This window comes from Antedon bifida, chromosome 4 (genome assembly GCF_963402885.1).
Source record: "Antedon bifida chromosome 4, ecAntBifi1.1, whole genome shotgun sequence".
NCBI lineage: Eukaryota > Metazoa > Echinodermata > Crinoidea > Comatulida > Antedonidae > Antedon > Antedon bifida.
The window spans coordinates 23,891,150-23,913,295 of record NC_136229.1 but is presented as its reverse complement, the minus strand read 5'-3'; the positions used below and the strand labels follow the sequence as shown (position 1 = coordinate 23,913,295).

General features: G+C 33.2%; 1 protein-coding gene across 1 annotated transcript; it reads right to left on the bottom strand.

Moving 5' to 3' along the window:
- Positions 1-6,802: 6,802 nt before the first annotated feature.
- Positions 6,803-17,267, bottom strand: LOC144840050 (twist-related protein 2-like). The gene is made up of 2 exons (XM_078695685.1): positions 16,400-17,267; positions 6,803-8,400 (listed from the first exon to the last, which is right to left on the bottom strand). The coding sequence occupies exon 1, from the start codon at positions 17,018-17,020 to the stop codon at positions 16,415-16,417; it is 606 nt and encodes a 201-aa protein (XP_078551811.1). The 5' UTR covers positions 17,021-17,267; the 3' UTR covers positions 6,803-8,400; positions 16,400-16,414.
- Positions 17,268-22,146: the final 4,879 nt, after the last annotated feature.

Genomic DNA, 22,146 nt, shown 5'->3' with positions numbered 1-22,146 from the left:
ACAAATCGGAATATTCTTACTTATTTTAAGACAAATATTGCTTGAAACAAGAACTCTATAAAATAAAATTCGGTAAATTCTTACTTATTTCAAGAAAAATATTACTGGAAACAAGAATTCTGTAAAAAAAAAATCGGAATATTCTTACCTACTTTAAGAAAAATATTGCTTGAATCAAGAATTCTATCAAATAAATTGAGAAAAATATTGCTTGAAACAAGAATTCTATTTTAAAAAGTCGGTAAATTGTTACTTATTTTAAGACAGATACTGCTTAAAACAAGAATGAAAAAACAATTAAATTCTTGGTAAGAATATTGTTCTTAAAGTATTATTTCTTGGTAAGAATAATTTTCTTGATAAGAATTTGTGTGATTCTTGTTAAGAATTTTACGATTCTTGGTAAGTAAAAAAGTATTGAAATACGGACAAGTCAAAATTTACTTGTTTCAAGAAATATTTTGCTTGAAACAAGTTTTTTTTTTCTTAAAACAAGAATCAGAATTTTGCTGTGCAATAGTGACGGTGATAATGATAATGCAATTTACGACCGGGTATTGTTGACGATGACGACCGGGTATATGATATTGACGATGACGACAATGATGTTTTCTTTTACAATGCTTTTGACCAAATCATTGAATAAATGAATGAATATGCATGAATGAATGAAATTAATATGAATGAACGAACGAACGAACGAACGAACGAACGAACAAACGAACGAAAGAACGAACGAACGAACGAACGAACGAACGAACGAAAGAAAGAAATAAAGAAAGAAAGAAAGACAGAAAGAAAGAAAGAAAGAAAGAAAGAAATGACTGAATGAACGAATGACAAAATGTTATAAATGTAAAACTATTTTGTGGTTGGATTAGAAATATAATATGGTGTAGACATTACAATTATTTTTTTATTGACTTTAAACCTTAGGATTACTGTAGCAACGATGTTCTTAGAATTCTAAATAACTAGGAAGAAAAAGTCACAAGGTGACGTCAGTCAAGACGTTTTGCAACAACATAGGCTTCTTAATGTTCTACGCACTTTGACCCGTGCGTTCAAACCCTGATGAAATGGGACGGTTTTAGTACGCGCGCGTACACGTTGTGTCGACTACAGGTAATAGTGATGTTTTTAACTCGTGTAATCAAAAGCAATTTCGTTATTAAATTTAGATTTCAGACATTTTAGAATAATGTCTACATGTTTCCATGGCCTCTATTCATGTTCAGAATTCCCACGTCTATACCGACAAAACACTACGTGCTCTAACAGATGTGATTATGAAATTGAGATATCATACTTTTATGCAGTTCTTCGCAAACCTTAACATCTTTTAACACAGTTGTTAAGGGTATTAAAAACCATTAATATTCCAGTCGGTAGACATGTTGGCCTAAAAAGAGCGTGATCGCTACGTGTGATCACAAACATGAAAACATGTTGGCTCCTTAAGCTTAGTCGAGTTCAGAACTACTGTACGAGTAAAAAGATTTAACATTTAGTCCTATAGTTGATAGATGCATACGCAAGTCAACAGATAGCGAACCAAGAATAAATAGCGGAGCGAGAAAAATTGATCGTATACTGATCAGCAGGGAATCTAGATTGCTGAAACTAGTTTAAATCGAGATACTTTTTTCTTCGGCAGACGTTTGATTTGAAACGACAGGTTAAAGTAAACATTGAATACATATACCAACCTATTTGTCGAAGAGGCGCTTGATTTTGATTGCAAAGAGGCTGTATACATGCTAATATTATTGCTGAAAGTGTATAGGCTACAGCTAATATTATTGCTTGTCCGAAGTAATTACTAGACTGTTCTTACATCATTTCAACACCGTTCTCGACAACGGAAACTATGTAACTTCTCATTAAAATCAATAAATCATTTAAAATCAACATTATACAGAAATATTGGTAGGCCATGAGTTCACTATTAATCGGCGTAATCTGTCAGCTTGGCGGATGAACCGTTTAAAGACAGGCCTGTAATAAAAAAGAGAAATCTACTTTCTTATAGAAAATGGTACTTATACGCGCAAAGTTTCCCTAAATTAGGTCATGACACATAATTGTAATTTGAACTACTGCACATTTATTTGATAGTCCAAATTTTACGAGTGACTACTTTCTTTGAAAGCGGGACGATTCGGCCCGGGACAATTCGGTCCAAAAGTGGGCCGAGTCGTCCCCCAAAAGCTGGGCCGAATCTTTTGTGGGCCGAAACGTCCCAGATTCCTTTCTTTGCTACCGAAAGTTAAAAGATATTCAGCAAAAGGGCTTAACCTATTTAATTATTTCAGTGAGCAACATAACATGGTACTGTTACATGAGAAAATAAATAACGTATTCATTGTTAAAGGGACATTCGAGGCCAAAGTGCCATGCTGATCAGGTGTGCCTTAGATTTCTAATACTACGGTGTTGTATCAACATTAGGGAATTTCTTTTAAACATTATTATGCTAGTATATTCCAAGATTCTAATAAAAAGTCACATCAAGCATGGAGCAATTTGTTCTAAACTAATTCCTGTATATATCCATGTTGTGAGAGTTCAAAGGAAATTCAGTACTCCGGTTATTCCACTTTTATATCAAGGATTTATGAGTAACGCCATCAGGGACTTAAGATTGTATAAGCGAATAGAATCGTGATTTATAAGGTAACTATGATTTCCCAGTGTGATTAAGTCAATTAAACGATTACTTTTCAACAACAAACAGGTAAACAATTTCACATTGGCTGCTTTTTAGCAATGTGTTACAATTTCATATTTTATTATAGTTAACGGCACGATAGGCGCAAAGTTGAAGAACGCGTACAAAAGTCGTCATCATCATCATCACCATCACCATCATTTCTTCACAATACAACTTGGAGTGGAGCTGTGGCTTGGTGGTTATGATGCTTGGCTACCAATCTAAGGGTCCTGGGTTCAAGTCCTGTCATATTATGTCAGGGTTTTTTTCTCATGACAATTTACAACTCCACTCCCAAAGACTTAATAATAAGTCTTTGTCTATGTAGAGCATCTTGTGTATATGTTTGTCTTATATGTTCTAGTGCAGTATATGGAGAGCCATCTCGATAGTGCTTTGCACTCATGGCAATCCTCAGGGTGCTGCACCGCTGTGTTGTCATGTATGTGTGCCTGAAAATTGAATAAAATAAAAAATAAAAAAATAAACAGGGAGCTTTCGGTTGACGACCAGGATCGTACCTCATATTGTTGTGTCGTGCGTTAATCGTTGCCTTATCTTTCGCCAAAAGCCCCATTTTATACTACACTCGACGCAGAAATCGATTCGTCAAACCTTTATTTCTTAAGCTGAATGCACAGATTTACTCGCGTTAAGCTCTGTCTACACTATCAAATTAGTTTGACAAAAAAGTGTGATGTGCCCAAATATGGTAGTGATATGCCCCAATATGGTAGTGATATCATCATGTCCATATGAGCACATCACATTTTTTGTCACATAAAGTTTGATAGTGTAGACAAGCCTTTAGAGCGTATTCAACCGCTGCATTGACCACACTCTTCGCGATGACACGTGACGCTCTGTTTAGATCACAATAGTTTCATTACATCTGTATCATCTTTATAATCATAAACTGACAACCGGAACGCGCTAGCTTGATCAGATTAGATTGTTAAGAAATGTTTTATGAAATGTTATTAAATGTATCCTTCTTTCTGATTGTTATCATGACTTGACTCCAAGCTCAATCATGGTTATTGCTTTGTCATTTAGCTTTTACACTTTCAGTTTTCTTTTTATCCTGGGTGTGTTAAGATGATTATCCTCTTCACATAACTCTTCCATTAAGAAATAATTTGCATAATTCGTCAGTGACCAAGAAGAGGCACACTTGACGGTTACGTTCACACGATCGACCGATTCATCCGTAGTGTATCTTATTTTTTTCAGTATCTTTAGGATATATTTCCACGATACATCGGTATTTATTCATCACATGTTACCACTGAGGAACAATTGATAACGTTGGTTAAGGGTTGTGTAAAACGCTATATTGTTTTAGAAAATTGTATATGATACTGTGTCACACATTTGCCTGATACACCACTATCTTTCACATCGCCTATAGCAAAAATCCATTTACACACAAAACACGTAGGTGTTTCCCTATAGGTACGCACATGCGTGGTAAATAGAAGTGCTAACATATTGATCAATCGATTGTGGGCCTAAAAATGCTCAAAGTTATAGCTTTATGCGAAAACCTACTACAGGTGATGGGAGTGATGATACCATGATGGTACTGTAGGCCTAGCATTCTTAGACATGCCAAGTATGATACATGCCAAGTATATTTAATATACACACGTGGTAAATAGAAGTGGTAGTGACATATTATTGATTAATAATGTATCGATTGTGGGCCTAACAATGCTCAAAGCTCACAGATACAGAAAACCCACTGCAAATGATGAGAGTTATGATACCATGATACTATGATGATAGGCCTAACATTCTTAATCCTATAGGCCAACCAAGTAGGATGATCGATCATAGATTCATCAAGAACAGTTACTCGTCACTTAAATAAAGATCAGTGTGTCTATTTCTGTATTAAGATTAGTCATGGTTTAAAATCCCAAGACAAGGTTTGGAGGTACTGTATCTGCCTGAGGGAGAAAAAAGAATTTGCGGTACGAAACGATCTGAGAAGAATCGGTAAGATAATAATCAGCATTCCAATGGTTGTTAAGACCGGGTGTGCGAATACAATTCCAATCATTATGATTTAATAATTTTAAATACTATTAGTACCTGGATATACTTAAGCTCTGTCTACACTATCAAACTAGTTTGACAAACAAGTGTGATGTGCCCAAATATGGTTGTGATATACCCAAATATGGTAGTGATATGACATCATCATGTCCATTGTCACATCACATTTGTTTGTCACATAAAGTTTGATAGTATATATAGACAGAGCTAGAGATTTACAGAAACAGTTTTGACTAAAAGTTCAAATAAATTTTAAAAGGGTATGTAACAAATATTACCTTGAAGAATTTTACATTCTAACTATTAATTTCTATGGAGATTGTCTGGAAATTCTTTTTTTCTTACGGAAATTTTTTAAAATCTTTATTAGAGTTTTGTGGTTAATTTTTAAAATCAGTACTGAGAGTGATTTTTCATATTAAAATTAATGAGGAATTAAATAAAATAAATAAATGACTTGTTAATGAAAATACTACGGTACAATTCACACGTATGGTTCTACAAATAAAACAAAACATTGGTTACTTAAAGTGTTCGAACGATAGAGTGCGTCAATTGATACCTGGCATGGTTGGTAACTTAAACAAAAGTAAAGTAGAACACAAGAAATCTATCACGTATTCCGTGTGATAGTAACATATCAGTGTATCACTTGTTCATTAGGAAACGTTGATTGAATGTCATTAAAGAAACTGGCTGATGCGCAATTTCAGTTAGGTATGCAAGAAAGAATGTTAAAGGTGGCGATAAGAGGTGTGTTTCTTGGTGGATTTAGAAGATGAGAGCACACAACAATGAGAGAATCTTGTCTTTGAGTTTATGTACTATCAAGTTAAATCTTTGTTTACACATGGTACGTAATACGGGTGCGCGCGTAGACGCAACACCTGTGAGTTGACCAATGGGAAGCGCCGGCTCATCCAAGATTAACCAACGAGGCTCTCTCATTATTTTATCATTTTGTGGGCACTTTCTTTCTTGTACAATTTTAATAAATGCAAACGAAGCAACGTTTTTACTTTTAAATCTCATTTGCTTTTTGGGGTTTTTTTTTTCATTGTTTATATTTCAGAAGAAAGAATGTGTAGGCCTATGTTTGTTGAAATTCCTATAATTGCCGGCCACAGGTACACTTAAGTAATACTTTCTTAGCAATTGGCTAATACAACAATTATGACTTGTACTACGATTATTCCTAATTTCCGTTTAAAACCGACCTCGGTTTTAGAAACGAGGTAAAGCTGTACTCAGCAATAACATTATTAAACATTCATTGTCATGATTTTTGCAGCGGATTTTCTTCTAGATTATCTTTGCTAAGTTTAGCAAGTTTTCCTGAAGACGTACGTGATAGAACTAATTCAAAAACTTGGCATCACACAGAAGGTCAGGATAAATAAGATTATAACCAATGAGAAGTCGTTGTTTTATGATTAATAATGATCATGTTGTTTATTCCATCTAATCATTTTGATATGATCATTCAAACATCCTTCTCATTTCTTGAATAACTTGAAATAATCTATAAAACAAGAATGTGGCGTTACAACAATACTCTCGATTATGATAAGTCTTTTAAATAGAAAAAATATTTCACATGACTACATAATAAATTATATGTAAAATATAATATAATACAGACTTATACTGACTTAGTGTTTATAAAAGTTGGCGTTTAATTGAAAACAATGTTCAAGATTTGCTTCGTAAAAAATACACACTGTTAATATTATAAACATTTGTAAGTAAGATAATACAGTCTTTTCGATTTCACGACGCGCTACTGGACTACGCAGCTATCTATTTGAAAAGTCATTCTGTGCAGGTGTTCTGTGTATGCTTATGCTGACAATTATTAAGCGACAGTTTGAATAATATATCGCTTGTGATTGGTCAAATCACTTACGGTGCGTCTCTAGTGAGAATAAGCATCATATACTATTAAATATGAAGAAGTTTTAAAGAAAGAATCACAAACTCATGACTGATAATTTGCAAAAATATGATGTTTATTGAAAACTATCATCATTAATAAGCAATAGAAACTGTTCAATACTGTACTATATATTTACAATTATAAAGTCGACTAATTTTAACACGATATGTATATTTAATAAACGTTTTTTTTATGAATAATTCATAAGCATATCATAAATATTCAAATAGGAATAACAGATATTCAGCCTTTTTAAAAAGAATGTTGGGGAATATTTTAACTTTGGTCATTTCGGATTTGTGAATTTGTTTACAGATGAGGTAAACACTGAAAGACCTTTTTTAGAACGAAAACTTATTATTAAACTTTAAAGTGAAAAACCGGGTTTAGTAATATACAACTTGGAAGAAATAATTTATCCTCTATACACTTTTATCATTCACATAAATAAATTCTTACACTATTACGGATAAATGTAAAACCACTAATTGGCTTCAGGAAAAAGTGTTTTGATAACAACACTACGTCATCAAGGGTCTTCACCTTCGCTATGGAACGCGGATTACGCATTAAACTTAATCCCTGTGAAATTAACATAACATCAACTTGGGAACAGGTGTTCAAATGCGATTTTAATAATATATAAATAATATAAGATTGTTTAATAACATCGTATGATTCATCAAAGTCGGGGTTTATCCATTTTGTGGTGACTATTGTCTTCTTTTAATCGATAACTCGGAATGCAACATAAATCGATAAAACACTTTTTATTTGTTTTTGAAATCGACGAAGATTTTAACCATACCTGGTCAACCGTTGATTTCACAAATACAGTATTTCATACAATCATACCATCTACAATATGAAGATTCGTTTCCCAGTTGAGAAAATTAGACACTTTTTCGAGTCGAGCAAAATGAACTGCACCTCAGTGTATTAACGTCTAATTTTTGTTACTGGGAACCAAACAAACATAGTTCTTAATATCACTGTCAAATCTTTCTATAATACTTTAATCTTGTCCACAAATAATCTAACTCACTCACTTAAAAGTACACCAACAATATTCTTGAAAGAATTTGCATTGAATTTTCTAAAAGTGCATAATATGGTTCTGTATTTAAAATCTAATTGGTACTTTTACATAACGTAACATAATAAATAATTTATGATTCATATTTAGTTCATCAACCACGGCAAACATGTGGAGAGCAAGTGGTGAAGCCAACTGCAGTAATTTGAATAATTTGCAATGTATCAAAGTCCAAAGATACGGAAGAAGTTGGTCATCTTAAACCTTCTCGCTCGTTTGGTCTTCTTTTTACCTGATGTTCGTCTATATGGGAAAGCCCGGAAAACCAGAACCATTGTTTGGTTCCCACAGAGACGTAAGCGCAACGTAGGAATTTGACCAATCACAAGCAATAGATTATTCAAACTGTCGCTTGTCATTGGTTAACTCACTTGCGTTGCGTCTCTAGTTGGGAACCACGCTTAAACAAGGTTCTAAAACACCTTAGGCCAAACTGTGGAATAACTTGATTGTCCTTCTCCAGGGAGCAGAGATTATGATTTGACTATGAAAGCACGATTCTGATGGGCTTGCAGGTCCCGCTGCTGAAGCCTCAAAGCACATCACCGACAACTGAGGTAAACAACACGTCCACGTTTAGCTCTGACGTCACACCTGTAAACAAACAAAACAAAATTGTTACGTAACATTACAAAAAATTACTTCTGTACACATTTTTAAATAATTAAACAGTGGTTTGGATTATCACAAAACAAGTTTAGTTATTTTGTTTCAATAAATGTTCTAGTAAAGTATTTATTATGGAAAAATAATTTATATTAAAGATATTGTCTCCCTGAAAAACAAATTGTTTTAAAATATTTTTGTTGAATATGCTTGATGATGATGATTAATTTGTCATGTTTTGGGGGCCAATCGTAAATTGAGACGAACAGTTCTTAAAAGTTTGTGTTCCCGAGGAGCTGAGCCGAGGAGCAATTCCAATCAAAGATTTGACTATTTCAAATCGAGCGATTGTTTTCGAGGAAAATATCTGCTATAAGGAAACTTTTCATTACGACCAAACATGCTAAAAATGAACAGTTGGGAATAAAGTATCTTTATTTTTACTAAAACAATTCATTTGTTTAATCTTATTTTGTTATCACAGCGTTACATATAGTTGTTTTTAGTGGCCGATCGTTTCGATCTAACTGTCAAAACAACATTCAAAATGTACAGTCATACTAGCTGGCTTATCAACATCAATTTACTCAATAAATTGATCGCTTCTCGTTATAAACCCACGCAGTTATAGTTGTACATGCCTAGCACATTTCTTGATTTTCCCAGGGAAGAGGGGGCTTTTCCAAGGGGGCCTTATACTGAGCACCGTGGCAGTTACTTTTAATTTAATAATATTTAAATATAATTTATTTAATGTACCAGTGTTCAAATATCGCAGGTCTAAAGAAGATAAAATAAAGCGACGAACAGTCAGCTCAGCGCCTGAAGCAGTTTACGTTTAAACATTAACGCAAGCTATAAGAGGCCTAGCTTATTTCATAAACATTAGTGAATTAGTGAACATTTTTGGTCGAATCAAGGAAACAGTTCAGAAAGATCGAAACTGAACTTGCTGGGCAATCCTAAACCCATTTCCTATTTTTTACTGGGAAATAACTTATTCCCACGAATATGAACGTAGCTAGCCATATATACAACCGATGGAAAAACTGAAATCCACTTGTTTGTACTAGCAGAAGTAGTTCTTCCAAATAAACAAAACGGAAAATCAATCGAGATGCCAAAGTGATTAGATCACAGATGTAAGCAAGGCGTTGCTGTGTCTGGTGCATTATTTTTTAGCCAAGCTCGATAAACGCACTTCACTGCGATTATTAGTCTAGTACTTTTAATAGGCCCATATAGAAGTAATTTGTCTAGACAAACAAACTTGTCGCACCATGATTTTTAATTAAGGATGTTTTTATTTTATCTTGTAGTACAGTAGTAGGCCTACAGTACTACACCGAAGTAAACCATGTAGGGCCATTGTGTAAAATCGAAAGTTAAAAGCTTACTCTATCTAGGCCTACTTTTAAATCAAAAGGGTAAACAAAAATCGTCCAATTCGAACCAAAACATGTTTTGATTCTTGGCAAAATTCTTTGGCATTCCCAGTATAAGGAATTTATTGGATTTACAGTAGTCTCCTAATCTCATAATTATAGTTTGGAAATTAAAATTGTTCAGGTTATCTATGCTAAGCTTTCAAGATGGTGAACTGAGCTTCCGATGTCGAGCAGAGAGACTGCTTATTACAGCCATGTAAACGTTGAAATAATGGCAATGACAGTACAGATAGGCCTACATTACTTATTTCATGGAGGAAATATTAACCAATTCGTATGCACAGTTTTAAGGTTCTAAATGTATGTTTACTTGCATTTTATTATGATTGTTCAAATACGATATATTGACCAACTGTTTCTTAATAAGATGAGGAAACAATACAAATACACGGTACTGTGCATTTAATTTGATTTCCTTTGATTTTACCAGCCTATAGTCCAACAGGTGAGACAAACGGAAAAGTCGGCTACAGTTTGCCATCAAATATATCTTAAAACGATCAACAAAATTTAAAAATCTGAAGAAAACTTCCATCCATAGTATTCTAAAATATTTATTTTTAACAAATTTGTGGATATAATTTACACGGATGAACAAAGCGGCAGAACAGATATTCAGAAACGAAATGTCGAAATCTCAATAAATGTGTTTTGCCTCTTTGGATGTTCCCTTGTTTTATAATTAATAAAATGTCCATAAACTTTTCAAAATTGGGGGAAAATGATTCATTCGCCCTACCAAATGTGGAATTTCAATCATTATCACATGGTCCGGTTAACTATACTTTATAATTAAAGTTGCAAATATGTTGAATTAAAGGCCTATATATATATATAAAATATATATTATCATACTATAATCTTTGCCAATCTTTAAGATGAATTTCTATTGGTATTTATTATGATAATAGACAAATAAAGCATTTCAGTATTCAGTATAGTTATTATCGAATAGTAATAGAAAATTATTTATTTATTAAATAACTGCAGTAGGCCTAGGCCTATATATGGTATTCAGTAAGTGTAAACTATGATTTACAATACAAATGTTAGTTATGACTACCTTCGTGGTTAGCCTAGTGGTTACCAAAACGCGACAAAAATCTGGAAAAGTCTCAATCTTTAAAACATTTATTGATAAGGCCATGACTTTTAAAGTAGGACTTGGCCATTTAAATTAATATAGTTATTGTACTAAAACACAAAACACGTTCAATAACAATGACAATTGGAAATTACAGCTAATATGGAGAAAACAATTGAATAATTCATATTTTATTGAAATGCAAGGCCTTATCTTGTACCGGTAAGGAATAGCATCATGAAGATTAGACTTAATTTCATAGGCCTAGACCTACTTACTTACTTTTATATACTTGTCTTAAGTTTACTAACTGTATTGCGCTCGTTTACTATGGGCATTGGAGTTGTTTCAATGAGTAAAGAATAACATTATCCTGGCTAAGTAATTAATTAATGTTGACTATAATTGAATTACCTTATAAAATATAGGCCTATTGCTATTATAATAATCTATAGATCAGGGAAGAGTGAAATTAATTAATGTAAATATGTATATGTTTGTATGATGTAGTATGTTTAAGCGGATATTAGCCCTTGATGGCATTTGCAGCAATACAGAAATTGAATTGAATTTGTTGTAATTTCACTCTTCCCCGATATCTTCCCTAAATATTCTAACATTATTTATATTGCAAAGAACAATCGCAGCAGTGTTACTCCACATAAGAAAAAAGGAGGAATGAATCGAGGTTTATAATTTATATTTATCAATATGTTTTTTATTTTTAAATGAAAACAATGAGGATGAATATAAACAAAAAGAATACAACCATTAAAACCCTTCTTTGGGACAGCCCGATTTACGGAGCCAATATATTATAACCAACCCAACACTTATTTAAAGGACATCCCTATTAAGGGGACTCTTTGTTGGGTCTCCTTTTATGGGTTCTCTGTAAGATTATGGAGTCTTATTAGGCCTAAAGTGTTAGTTTGTAAAATTTCACGTAACATTGTTGAACATAGTTATAGGCCTAGGCCTAGAGTAGCTTTTATAACATGACTTTTAATATAAACTAATTGTCGATTGGTTTACTCTCGGTCAGATAACACTGATTATCATTTCAAGGGTCACGTGTCACCGTTAATAAATGTTAACGATAATTTGATGTTATTTTTATATTACATTTAATTTCTAAGCCTGAAAAATACAATTCACTAATAAGCTATGTCAGTGGATTGGAAATGTTTATCCGTCATCTCATGCTGTTTAACGGGGTTACTAATTACACATTAATGCCTTAACAAAACATTTCGTTTCTAATTACTGCTCGAATTAATCAGTACGGCTTATTAGGATGTTTGAATTCGAAATAAAATAAACTCATACATATACATAATTTATTACATTGAACATTACTAGATATCTTAAAACAATTCAGAAAGTTACGGGATCGAGATGTAGTCAATGGAATAAATAGACAGAGCGTGCAGGACCCACTATTGAGGACCCAACGCAAAGAATATGCGCACAGCGCAATACATTTGACCAATCACAAACGACGGTTTTTATAAACTTGTGATTGATAAAAGTACTTGCGGTGCTTGACAATATAAGTTATGTCCAGTAAGAACTAAGTGACAGATATTGCAATTCAGTGGCATTATGGTCACAAGTGATATGTAGCATGGTAAATAAAAATAATATAATGCATACAAAGAAATGGGTAAAAGCAAGGAAAATGCAAACAAAAAAATTAATTTATGACAAATGACATATTCTAAGGAGAGTTTCAGTAAATTAATTTTATATTATTAGAGTATTAGGAAATAAATATAGCGTAAACAAACAACATTGATGAATCAAATCATTGTTCTTCTAGATACTAAAATCTTTATCCCAGGTATATTGCATATAATAAAACTGCGATAAAAAGCCCAAAGGGCATAATTAAAGTCACAGCGTCTGATTGTCCATCAAAAGAATAGAACAGGTAACTTTGCTGCAACCTTCAAATAGATTACTTTCCCAGAGGATATAGGTATTCTCATGCTTCTTTGTACATGCCACACACACACCCCTAATCAGACATACGTCAAATTAACAAGTTTAACCGCGCACATGTAAATAAATCGTCCATAACTGCCAACGAGTAAAGAATGAATGACAGGGGATGGTTTTACCATGGAGGAATAATGATTTTTACATACCAAAACACCTGTATGAAACAATTCATTGCCACCACGAAGAGACATTTAAATCGACGCGCGCGTGCAAAAGTGCATATCGTATTTAATCAAAGTTTGTATGCGCGCGTGAAAAAGACTATTCCTCAGCCTAACCTCAATTGTCTCCGAATTACTTATATATACGGATGTATATCTATTTATGGTATCCTGGGTCAGATGAGTATAAACTTATAAACAGTAGACTGACAAGTTGCCCTCATTACAACTCATTTCTAAACTAATTGCGAGAGGGTCTTGTAGGGTTATAATTATGATTTATAGGACCCTTTCGGCTAATCTGTGTTAATACCATGATTGTTCCTTGGCCTACGAACTATCAACATCAGAAGTGTCATTAACATTTAACTAGAGTTTAAGCTACGGGATATATGAATGATTTGAATCAGCTATAGAGACTGTGGGAATATAATTTAACGTTATACTCCGATTTCCATTCCATCTATTAACTCACAAAGATAATATCTTTTATTTTGCTTTAGGCCTGTGTAAGGATATCTAATTAGTTTTAATACTATTTATTCTACAATAAAATATTTATTTCTTCATGGACAAAAGTTAAAACATTCAAAGGGTAACAGTGTAACACAGACTTAATAGTAGATGGTATTTCTTTCGCAAACATTAAATACTGTATATAGTTTACATGAATCTGTATACAAATTGTTGCTCATCTACTCCTGAATTAAGTTTTTAAAGTATTATGTCATCAACAAAACACATTTAAGTTCTTGATTTACAATAATACTCGTATCAAAATGTCAAAACAAATTGAATACTTCATCCCATCTTTCAATTTACAATACTGCCCCGAGGGAGAGCACCTTACTCCACTCATTGCTGAGAGAAAACAGCCCGAATTTACTTTTATGCAAGTTTCGATTACCGACTAGATCCTTACATAAACAACTATTACTGTCTGTTTGGTAGAAACGACATCAATGGCCTATAGCACATCATATTAATAAAACGAATAAATAAATATACTGTAAGTAGGCCTCAGTACAGCTTGTTTTAAGAAATAATTTGTAAGAAGCAGAATTTTATGTTGGCCCTATACGTTTCTATTCGTACGTTGGTGTATCTGCTTATTATTGCTTGAACATTTGTTTATCTTTTAAATACGATTTAATAATATCAAACACCAGATTATGTTTTAATGTCAGTTTACATAAACGAATATATAGATATTACATTTGATAAACTGATATATTGTTTCGTCATGGCATGTTTGTATTTGTTCCTAATTATGAAATAGGTTAATGTAGGAAACATATTCATTATTAAACGAATTCAAAATGATTAGTGTGTAGGGCCTAAATCCAACGAGAATAGAACATTGAAGAAGACATTGAATGAATAAATGGTTAATGCTTAACATTACCAGTACGCCGTACATTAATGTTATTATCATGTTGATATTTGTTGATAAAGGTGTATCATTTCAAAGCTACCGTGCCCAATTAAACCTATAATTACCCATTGGGCTTAACACAATAGGCTTATTGATATCATTTATGTTATCTTTCGCTTTCAGGTAACACAGAGTGGGGTCTCTACATATTCCCCAGTTAACGACCTACTAAAGTGTCAAAACAAACCTAACACAGCAGAGAATTTTTCTAATCCACTAATCTTTCTTACAAATAATAATTCTATCATGAGGAGAAGGAATATTCTACCTATTTGTGGAGCTATATATTAATTAACTCTATCTTATTACTTCGTTTGTTTTGCAACTAAAATGAATTAGCAAGGCCTAATAATTAATAATAAGTTATCTATACAATAATTACAACATGAGAAATCTAGTGGATCAACTTTTCCAGCAATGACAACGCAATTTTACAACTACAGTACATTTGTTTGAATAATACAATTATTATCATACACTTTTAGGCCTACTTAGGACTTTCTAAACAATTATTTTGTTGCTCCATATGTTTCGACATTGCTTTTATCTTTTATTTTTTCTTTTTATTGTAATCCTAATGTCATCTTTGAATAAAATGTAATGACAAAAAAACAAGAACAAATGCATGACCGTGTTATTCAGTCATTTATTCTTCAAAATGGTTTCATGATGTTTCCGAAACTTCGATTCTCTTTTTTTCACATTGATTGAGTTTTGCAAAGTAGGCTATATTAACGTTGTTTATTCGTTCACGATTTTGTTATTTAGGTTTTAGGAGATAATCACTGTACAAGAAATGGTTCGATTGGCATCACACATTGGTATTTTGAAATATAAATTTCAGTACTAGACCTAAAAAACTTAAAGTGGTAAAAATGTAAACAAGTGCCAATTTAAAGGTTGATGGCTTATATAGAACAAGGTTTAATTGGACAGGAATTACTTTAAATCAAAGCGGAAAACATCGTTTTTGTCAGTTTACCGTCAAGAAAATCTCCAAAAACAATTACAATTCTAAACAGTTTGAACTTATCTGTCAAATAGCATTCCAGACACCTCAGTCATCCAAGTTTAATTTACCAAAAAATGGTTAGTTTTGAGCCTAAACGTAGGTACACCAAGTTTTACGCGCGCCCGTATACATAGGCCTATAGTTTGGAACGTGGTATATCACATTGAATATTGATGGTATCATTAATAATAGTTAAAATGTAAACATTTTAATACTGTAATAAAACTTGGTATATTATAAATAACTAATCAGTAAGCCGGCACATTTCACAAACCATCATACCAGGCAGGAGGCCATAGCAGCGGGAGGGCAAACAAGGTTTACTACGGTATGCTTTGTAGGCTTTACAGATCTAGGCTTAGCAGTCTCGGCTGACTCCATTTGACCTAGTTCAGACGATAATTATTTTGTACATTGTTTCCTTGAAGGAATTACGTCTTAATTTTACAATTCAATCCTAATTCACTTTATCTTTCTGTATTTGTATTAATTTTGTTCAAGCTTATAACGTACTGTATTATATCTATGTTTTAAGTTCAAAACAAACTAGGAGTTACTTAACAATTGGATAGAAGATATCACCAAACCATAAGTTATGATGAACCATTTCCATAAACTATCTATTCTAATGCTAAATAATATAGTTTAGTACTTATTTATTTGTACACACAATGTTTTGACAAGCCTACTAGGCTAGGCCTACCCTTGCGATAACTTTTGTTTATCAATTCTATCACGAGGCTGATAAACCAACGTACGTATTAAAATACTTTAATATACATATATTAAATGTTAGTACTGTATATATTAGTAATAATGTTTAAAATGTTGGTGTATACCTACCATTTAAAAACAACATTATCGTTGTGCCATTGAATTCCATGCACCCTCCATCCTCCACACTGAAAAAGCATAGCTAAGTCTTTCGTGGGCTACATAGCTACAACTAGCCATTTTATTGTCCGTTTCATCGCTTCGTAAAACTTGGTACAAAAAGTCTATATACCGTGATGCAAGTTTCAAAGTTTGTATTTTGCTAAGTTTATCTGACGGTAACGTGGGAATAATCTTTCGTAAATTTGAGAAAGCATCGTTCAAAGATTGTGTTCGTTGACGTTCACGTACATTTGCCATAACTCTCTGCGTTTGAAGTTCTTCGTAACTTTGTCCTGATATTTTTCGCCTTTTTAAACCATTTTCTCCGCTACTGTCCGGACTTCCGTGTGAACTTGTTCTATCCTGGTCTTCGTCCTCGGAATCGTCACGAAATCGTCGTTTTCTCGACGTAAAATGTTGATGATAATTTGGATGTTTTGCTTTTGTCATCATACCGTCTTCCGAATGATGGCTATGTGGACTATGTTCTAAATCAAGTGAGCCCACTTCACCTGGTGATAGCTGTGTGGAATATAGATGATTGTCATCAGGGTCGACTTTAAAAATCGGCATGGCGGTTCGCAACATACAAGTAAAATTCGTCTGAATAATTGCAGCAGCAGATCACAATAGTAGTATTCCAATAAATATAAGGCCCAGTGTATGTGTTGTTACAATACCTGACAGAATAATAGTGTTTTATCCACGGTCGTCGTGTTTTTATTAATTTACGCATGGGTTTCTCAGCAGGTGTTTGGACGAATAAACTACTCGAGTTGGTTTGCCCCGCCACTATTTCAAAGTGGGCGGGACTATACGAGATCGAGTCAGTTGACCCCGTAGGCGCTCTTGTGCCCAATAGCTTTCCTCCCCGCGATGCTCGTCGCCGCTGAAACGTTGTACATGCGCGAAGTACTGGCAGATCGTGAACCCTACTGAGCAGGCGCCGAAATCTAATAGAGCCGTATATGATCAATGTTTGAAAGTCACCAGCTTTTACATTTAAGATCGTGATATCATGTTTTTCTATTGTCTTATTTTATAATTGCAGGACAATTTCATTACCGACTGAACGGTGGGAAGGCTAAAGAACATTGTATTATGGTTTGCAATCACTGCAGGAGCCGCAGACATTATTAATAACAATACAGATTATGATGTATAGACCGATATACCTCAAAATGGTATCGTGACACTAGATAAATGTTCTAACGTTTTGGAAGCAAAATTACATTTTGATGTTTCGAAATTAAATGTTTGTTAATTCATGTTTTTGAAAATACATATTAATTAAACACAATTTTGTATATTGATTTATCAAAATTTAAAAAACTTTTAGCAATAATTTTTTCATCAACATTAATGAATTAGACCTAATTCAAGCTGTGCTTTCTCTTAGGCTCCTCCACTTCATTTCTTTTGTGAAGCGAAGAAAAATGAAATGAAACTTTTAGTCCTAATTATAAAGATTGTTTTGAATAAAGAAAAAAAGTATACAATTTAATTCGATGCAAATTCATTTCAGAATACTAAAAGCAGTATGGAGAAAGAAGACTGCTATAGACCTGCTAAATGGCAGATGACAAGGTACGGTGGGTATAAAAGAAACACCAAATTACCGTATCATACGAAGACCTGTATCATAATATGAACTGTAGGCCCACTGCTACTATGTTTAAAATATACAAATAAAAAATAAAATTTTAAAAATAGAAATTCTCGATCAAAAATGCAGTTTAGATTTTGAAGAACGATAGACCACTGTAGACACGAGAAGATTTGTGTAATAAATTGTTTCTGTTGTTTTTAATTAAAACTTCAGTAACCAAAAACAGCAAATATTGAAATTCATATAGGCCAAAACTAAAGACAAACAAATCACAGAATATAAAACATTAGACTACAAACAAGTTTACTTTCTTTGTATTTAGCCTACAAGACCTAATATCAATTGGAGAATTGTTAAATTCAATATAATAAATAAAACTAGTTTACTTTCTTTATATCATTTTACCAGACCAAATATCAATTGGAGAATTATTAAAATGTAATTTAAATTCGTTTGTTTATTTTGTAAACGTTTACACACATAATAAATCTCGAAATCTTCGTTTATTCATAGTAATTTTTAGTTTTGTATGTTTTATATGAATAAACCCGTTTTTCGTTTTTTCTAATTTATTTATCCTTATGTTTTATTTATTCTCTTTATCCACTCACTATGCGAAACTTATACGGCAGTTACTGCACGCACTGTTTATTGTAGACTGCCTCATACATTGAAACAAACTAAAATCATACATTATTGCAGTAAATAAATGTAGTTACTACAGTAACTGCAGTATAATAATGTTGACATGATCCTTTATTGTAATAAAAGTTTCAAAAGACATAATGTAAACTTATTAAGCGGTTCCAGTCACACAGTAGCAGCTTACAAATATGATATCCTAAATATATCAATGCGGATGGCCTTGTGGACGTTATCTCTCATGTGATATTCGACCTATCTATAAGCCTCAGTATAGAATACATTTATCCTAATAATAATATCATATCCCTTGTTGTCATAGATCTTCATAAAAAGGGTTAATTTATTCATAATTTTTCCAAGACCTGGATGTGCTCAGTACAATAAATGATTCCTGGGGATTTCCTTTTAACTCTGTATGAATCATAATGATTTCACCTAATTCTACGTTGTGAATTGGACTCCCGGGAACAAAAGCGATTTGCTGTGTGACAGTCTCCAAAGGCCGAAAGTTTGTTGTCAAGTTAGGTTCGCTTGACTTTTTCAAACATTCGACAAAAATCCGATGGTCGACGGACCAATGCATGGGCGTCGTAGAGCGCACACCTGAAACTGTTCCCTCAACGGCGGTGCCTTGCGTAAACTTCGTATCTGGGTTAATTACATTGAGAAATTACAAAGAAACAGGTTATCAAATAATAATGAATATACAGGGACTGGAACTGTACAACTTTTCAGTAAACAAACAGCTATATTTACGTCCAATTTAACACCAGTGGGGAGCTCTTGTCTCTCTATTTTTATTAATAAATTTAAAACCTCAAAAATAAGCATTATACACCGATTGTTGGTACAGCGGGCATTCTCTGTCGCAGTCTATTTTTTTCCCACGTCTATGTCAATGTTATGACAATTGATAAGTTACGGCAATACGGTAGGCTACGCCATCACAAAATCAACAAAAAACGCAAAACGCGTTTATTGAACCTAGTGCCTAACGCTTTTGCGTTCCGGTATAGTTTTTGGATTATGATGTGTAAAGAATATAGCAGCTATAAAATACGACCAACAACCTAGCAAGCTACTTTGTAACGCACTTGAAAACACAATATCTAGGTTTCTGGATCAGGGTAGTTTTGGTTGTATTTCTAGGTTTCATTCAAGATCAAAATCTATTTAACTGTTACATTTGTATTTGAATAAATACTATTCATTGTTTCAACTTTTGAGACGAGTTTAGCTCACGATTTACTCAGCAGCGAATCACAAGGGATTCTAAGCAGATAGCAATCACTATAAAGGTATAGTCTCCCGTTCAATTACTAATAAATCGATCGATGAAAAGATAAACACGATCCACGATGGAGAGACGGAAGAATGCACACTACCTTCAAGTAAATAAAACTTGTTGAAAGCAATTGTTCTTGATAGTTATTACAATTCTTAAGCCTTTCTCCACTGAGGGAATTAAATGCGCGCAAATCGAACATTCTTGAGTTCTGATTGGTTGCGCATCAGAAAAAGTAAATGAAAATATGAATACGCATGCGCATAAACCAACGCTTTCAATTCGCGCGAATAAACTTGTCTGGTGTATAATGTTCAAGCAAAAGTTGTTTTTCTGATTCCAAAATAGAATGTTTTAAATAATTATAATTAACTCCCGTTTTTCGTTTTCATCTTAAAAGAAAGAATAATATATATGTTTTTATACTATTTTGTTTGAGACAACGTTTTAGAGAACATAAACAAAGACATGGCAGACAAAACATTCGATCAGTTTCGATGATATATTTTAACATTTTCCAAAAGAAATAAATGGGACAACCTATCTATCATTTTTATCAATCAGAGATGAATTGGATAATATATCGGTTACTACAACTATAACAATACATTTAGTTATCTATAATGTTGGCTAGTCCATTGGCGATAGATTGCTGCCCCATCCTTAACATTTTACGTGTCGAAGGTCATTAAACCACCAATGAAAGTCTGAGGACCACTTCATAGGTACCGAGACGAACCAGTTGTCATGTATGTTTGTATTTCTTGTGAATTTCCAAGTAAAATTAAGCTTACGGGACCCGTGTGGAGACACTGATTGGCGTACCCAACCACAATCATGTTTCCATTGAATCACAGAAGCAGACGACAAATCACGTACCTCCTGCTGGTAAATGCACACCGAAACAAAGGTGGGGCTGTTGTCGCACCGCAACTAATGCTCTAAATATAGCCTTATGGATCTAAAAATGACACTTTATGAAAATATGACTCATAATTAACCAAAGAACTGATTAAACCTCTTAATAACTTTTTTAGTTTAAAATTAAAATGAAGAATAGGCCTACACATTTTGCGTCGAGACGAGTGTATAAGCTTCCTGGTAATTTTCAGTAAGGCGCCACCGGAAACTTCGATTGTGGACAGAAATAGAACGTGCTTTTTCAGTACATGGCAGTTTTTGACATATTAATTTGCAGACAAAATGTACCCACGCGCTGGACGTCTACGGCCTGGGGTTATTTTTTTCTTTAATATAGTTATATTAATATTATCTTTGGGTTAACGAAATTCGGTGATAATACCATGGAGAATTGATTATTATTTTATTATTATTATCAAGCCTACTCCATGATATTATGTTAGGACTAGGCACAGTAAAACTGAACAATAATCGGCATAGCAATACCGTCTTGGAGGTTTACTGTGAAATACTGAAGCGTTTTGACTTTACTGCAGCAGCGGAAGGAGTAAGTCCATTATAAAGAATATCTGTATTACAGTATTTTGAAATAAGATCGCTTTCGTCGAAACTTTTTATTTTCCGAAAACAGAATGAAAATGTTCATTGTAAAACAATGTTGTTTTATGATTTATGATTGCGATTTAAATACAGTATACGGTATTTTTTTAAAGCGTTTTCAATAGTGTTTAGTGCGAGCTAATTTATTAGTTCTACTGTACTTTTTCCATCGTTAAGTTTAGCCTATGCACTACTTTATCAAATAGACTGGTGTTTAAGAATGGAAAGCAATCAAGTATAACTACAATATGTTATAATCAATATAATTTTTGGCATCGACAGCCTTCCATAGTATGCCTGAATAAAGTGTTAGATATATTATTGTACGGTAAATCAATCGTGTACTTTTAACAACGCGTCGGCCCTTGTTGGGTCTCAAGTAGTTGTATATTAAATACTTCCTGTGGTTTAAACTTGACATATCTTGAACATGACACATTTCAATCTCGGATTCATGGTTTTACAAATTTTGATGTCACTATAAACCGAAAAATAAATCATCATGACAAGTTTCAGTTGTGGGTAGCATATTTATAGCCTTATTTATATGTTATATATTAAGAAATAAGAAATAAGAGTAATATATAATTTTCAACAGGATGATAATCACATTTTAAACACTCGGTATGTTTGCAACAGTAACACACTCAAAGA

Bases quoted from the DNA above. Each gene is read 5' to 3' on its own strand.
- LOC144840050 (XM_078695685.1), bottom strand. From the start codon at position 17,020: ATGTTGCGAACCGCCATGCCGATTTTTAAAGTCGACCCTGATGACAAT.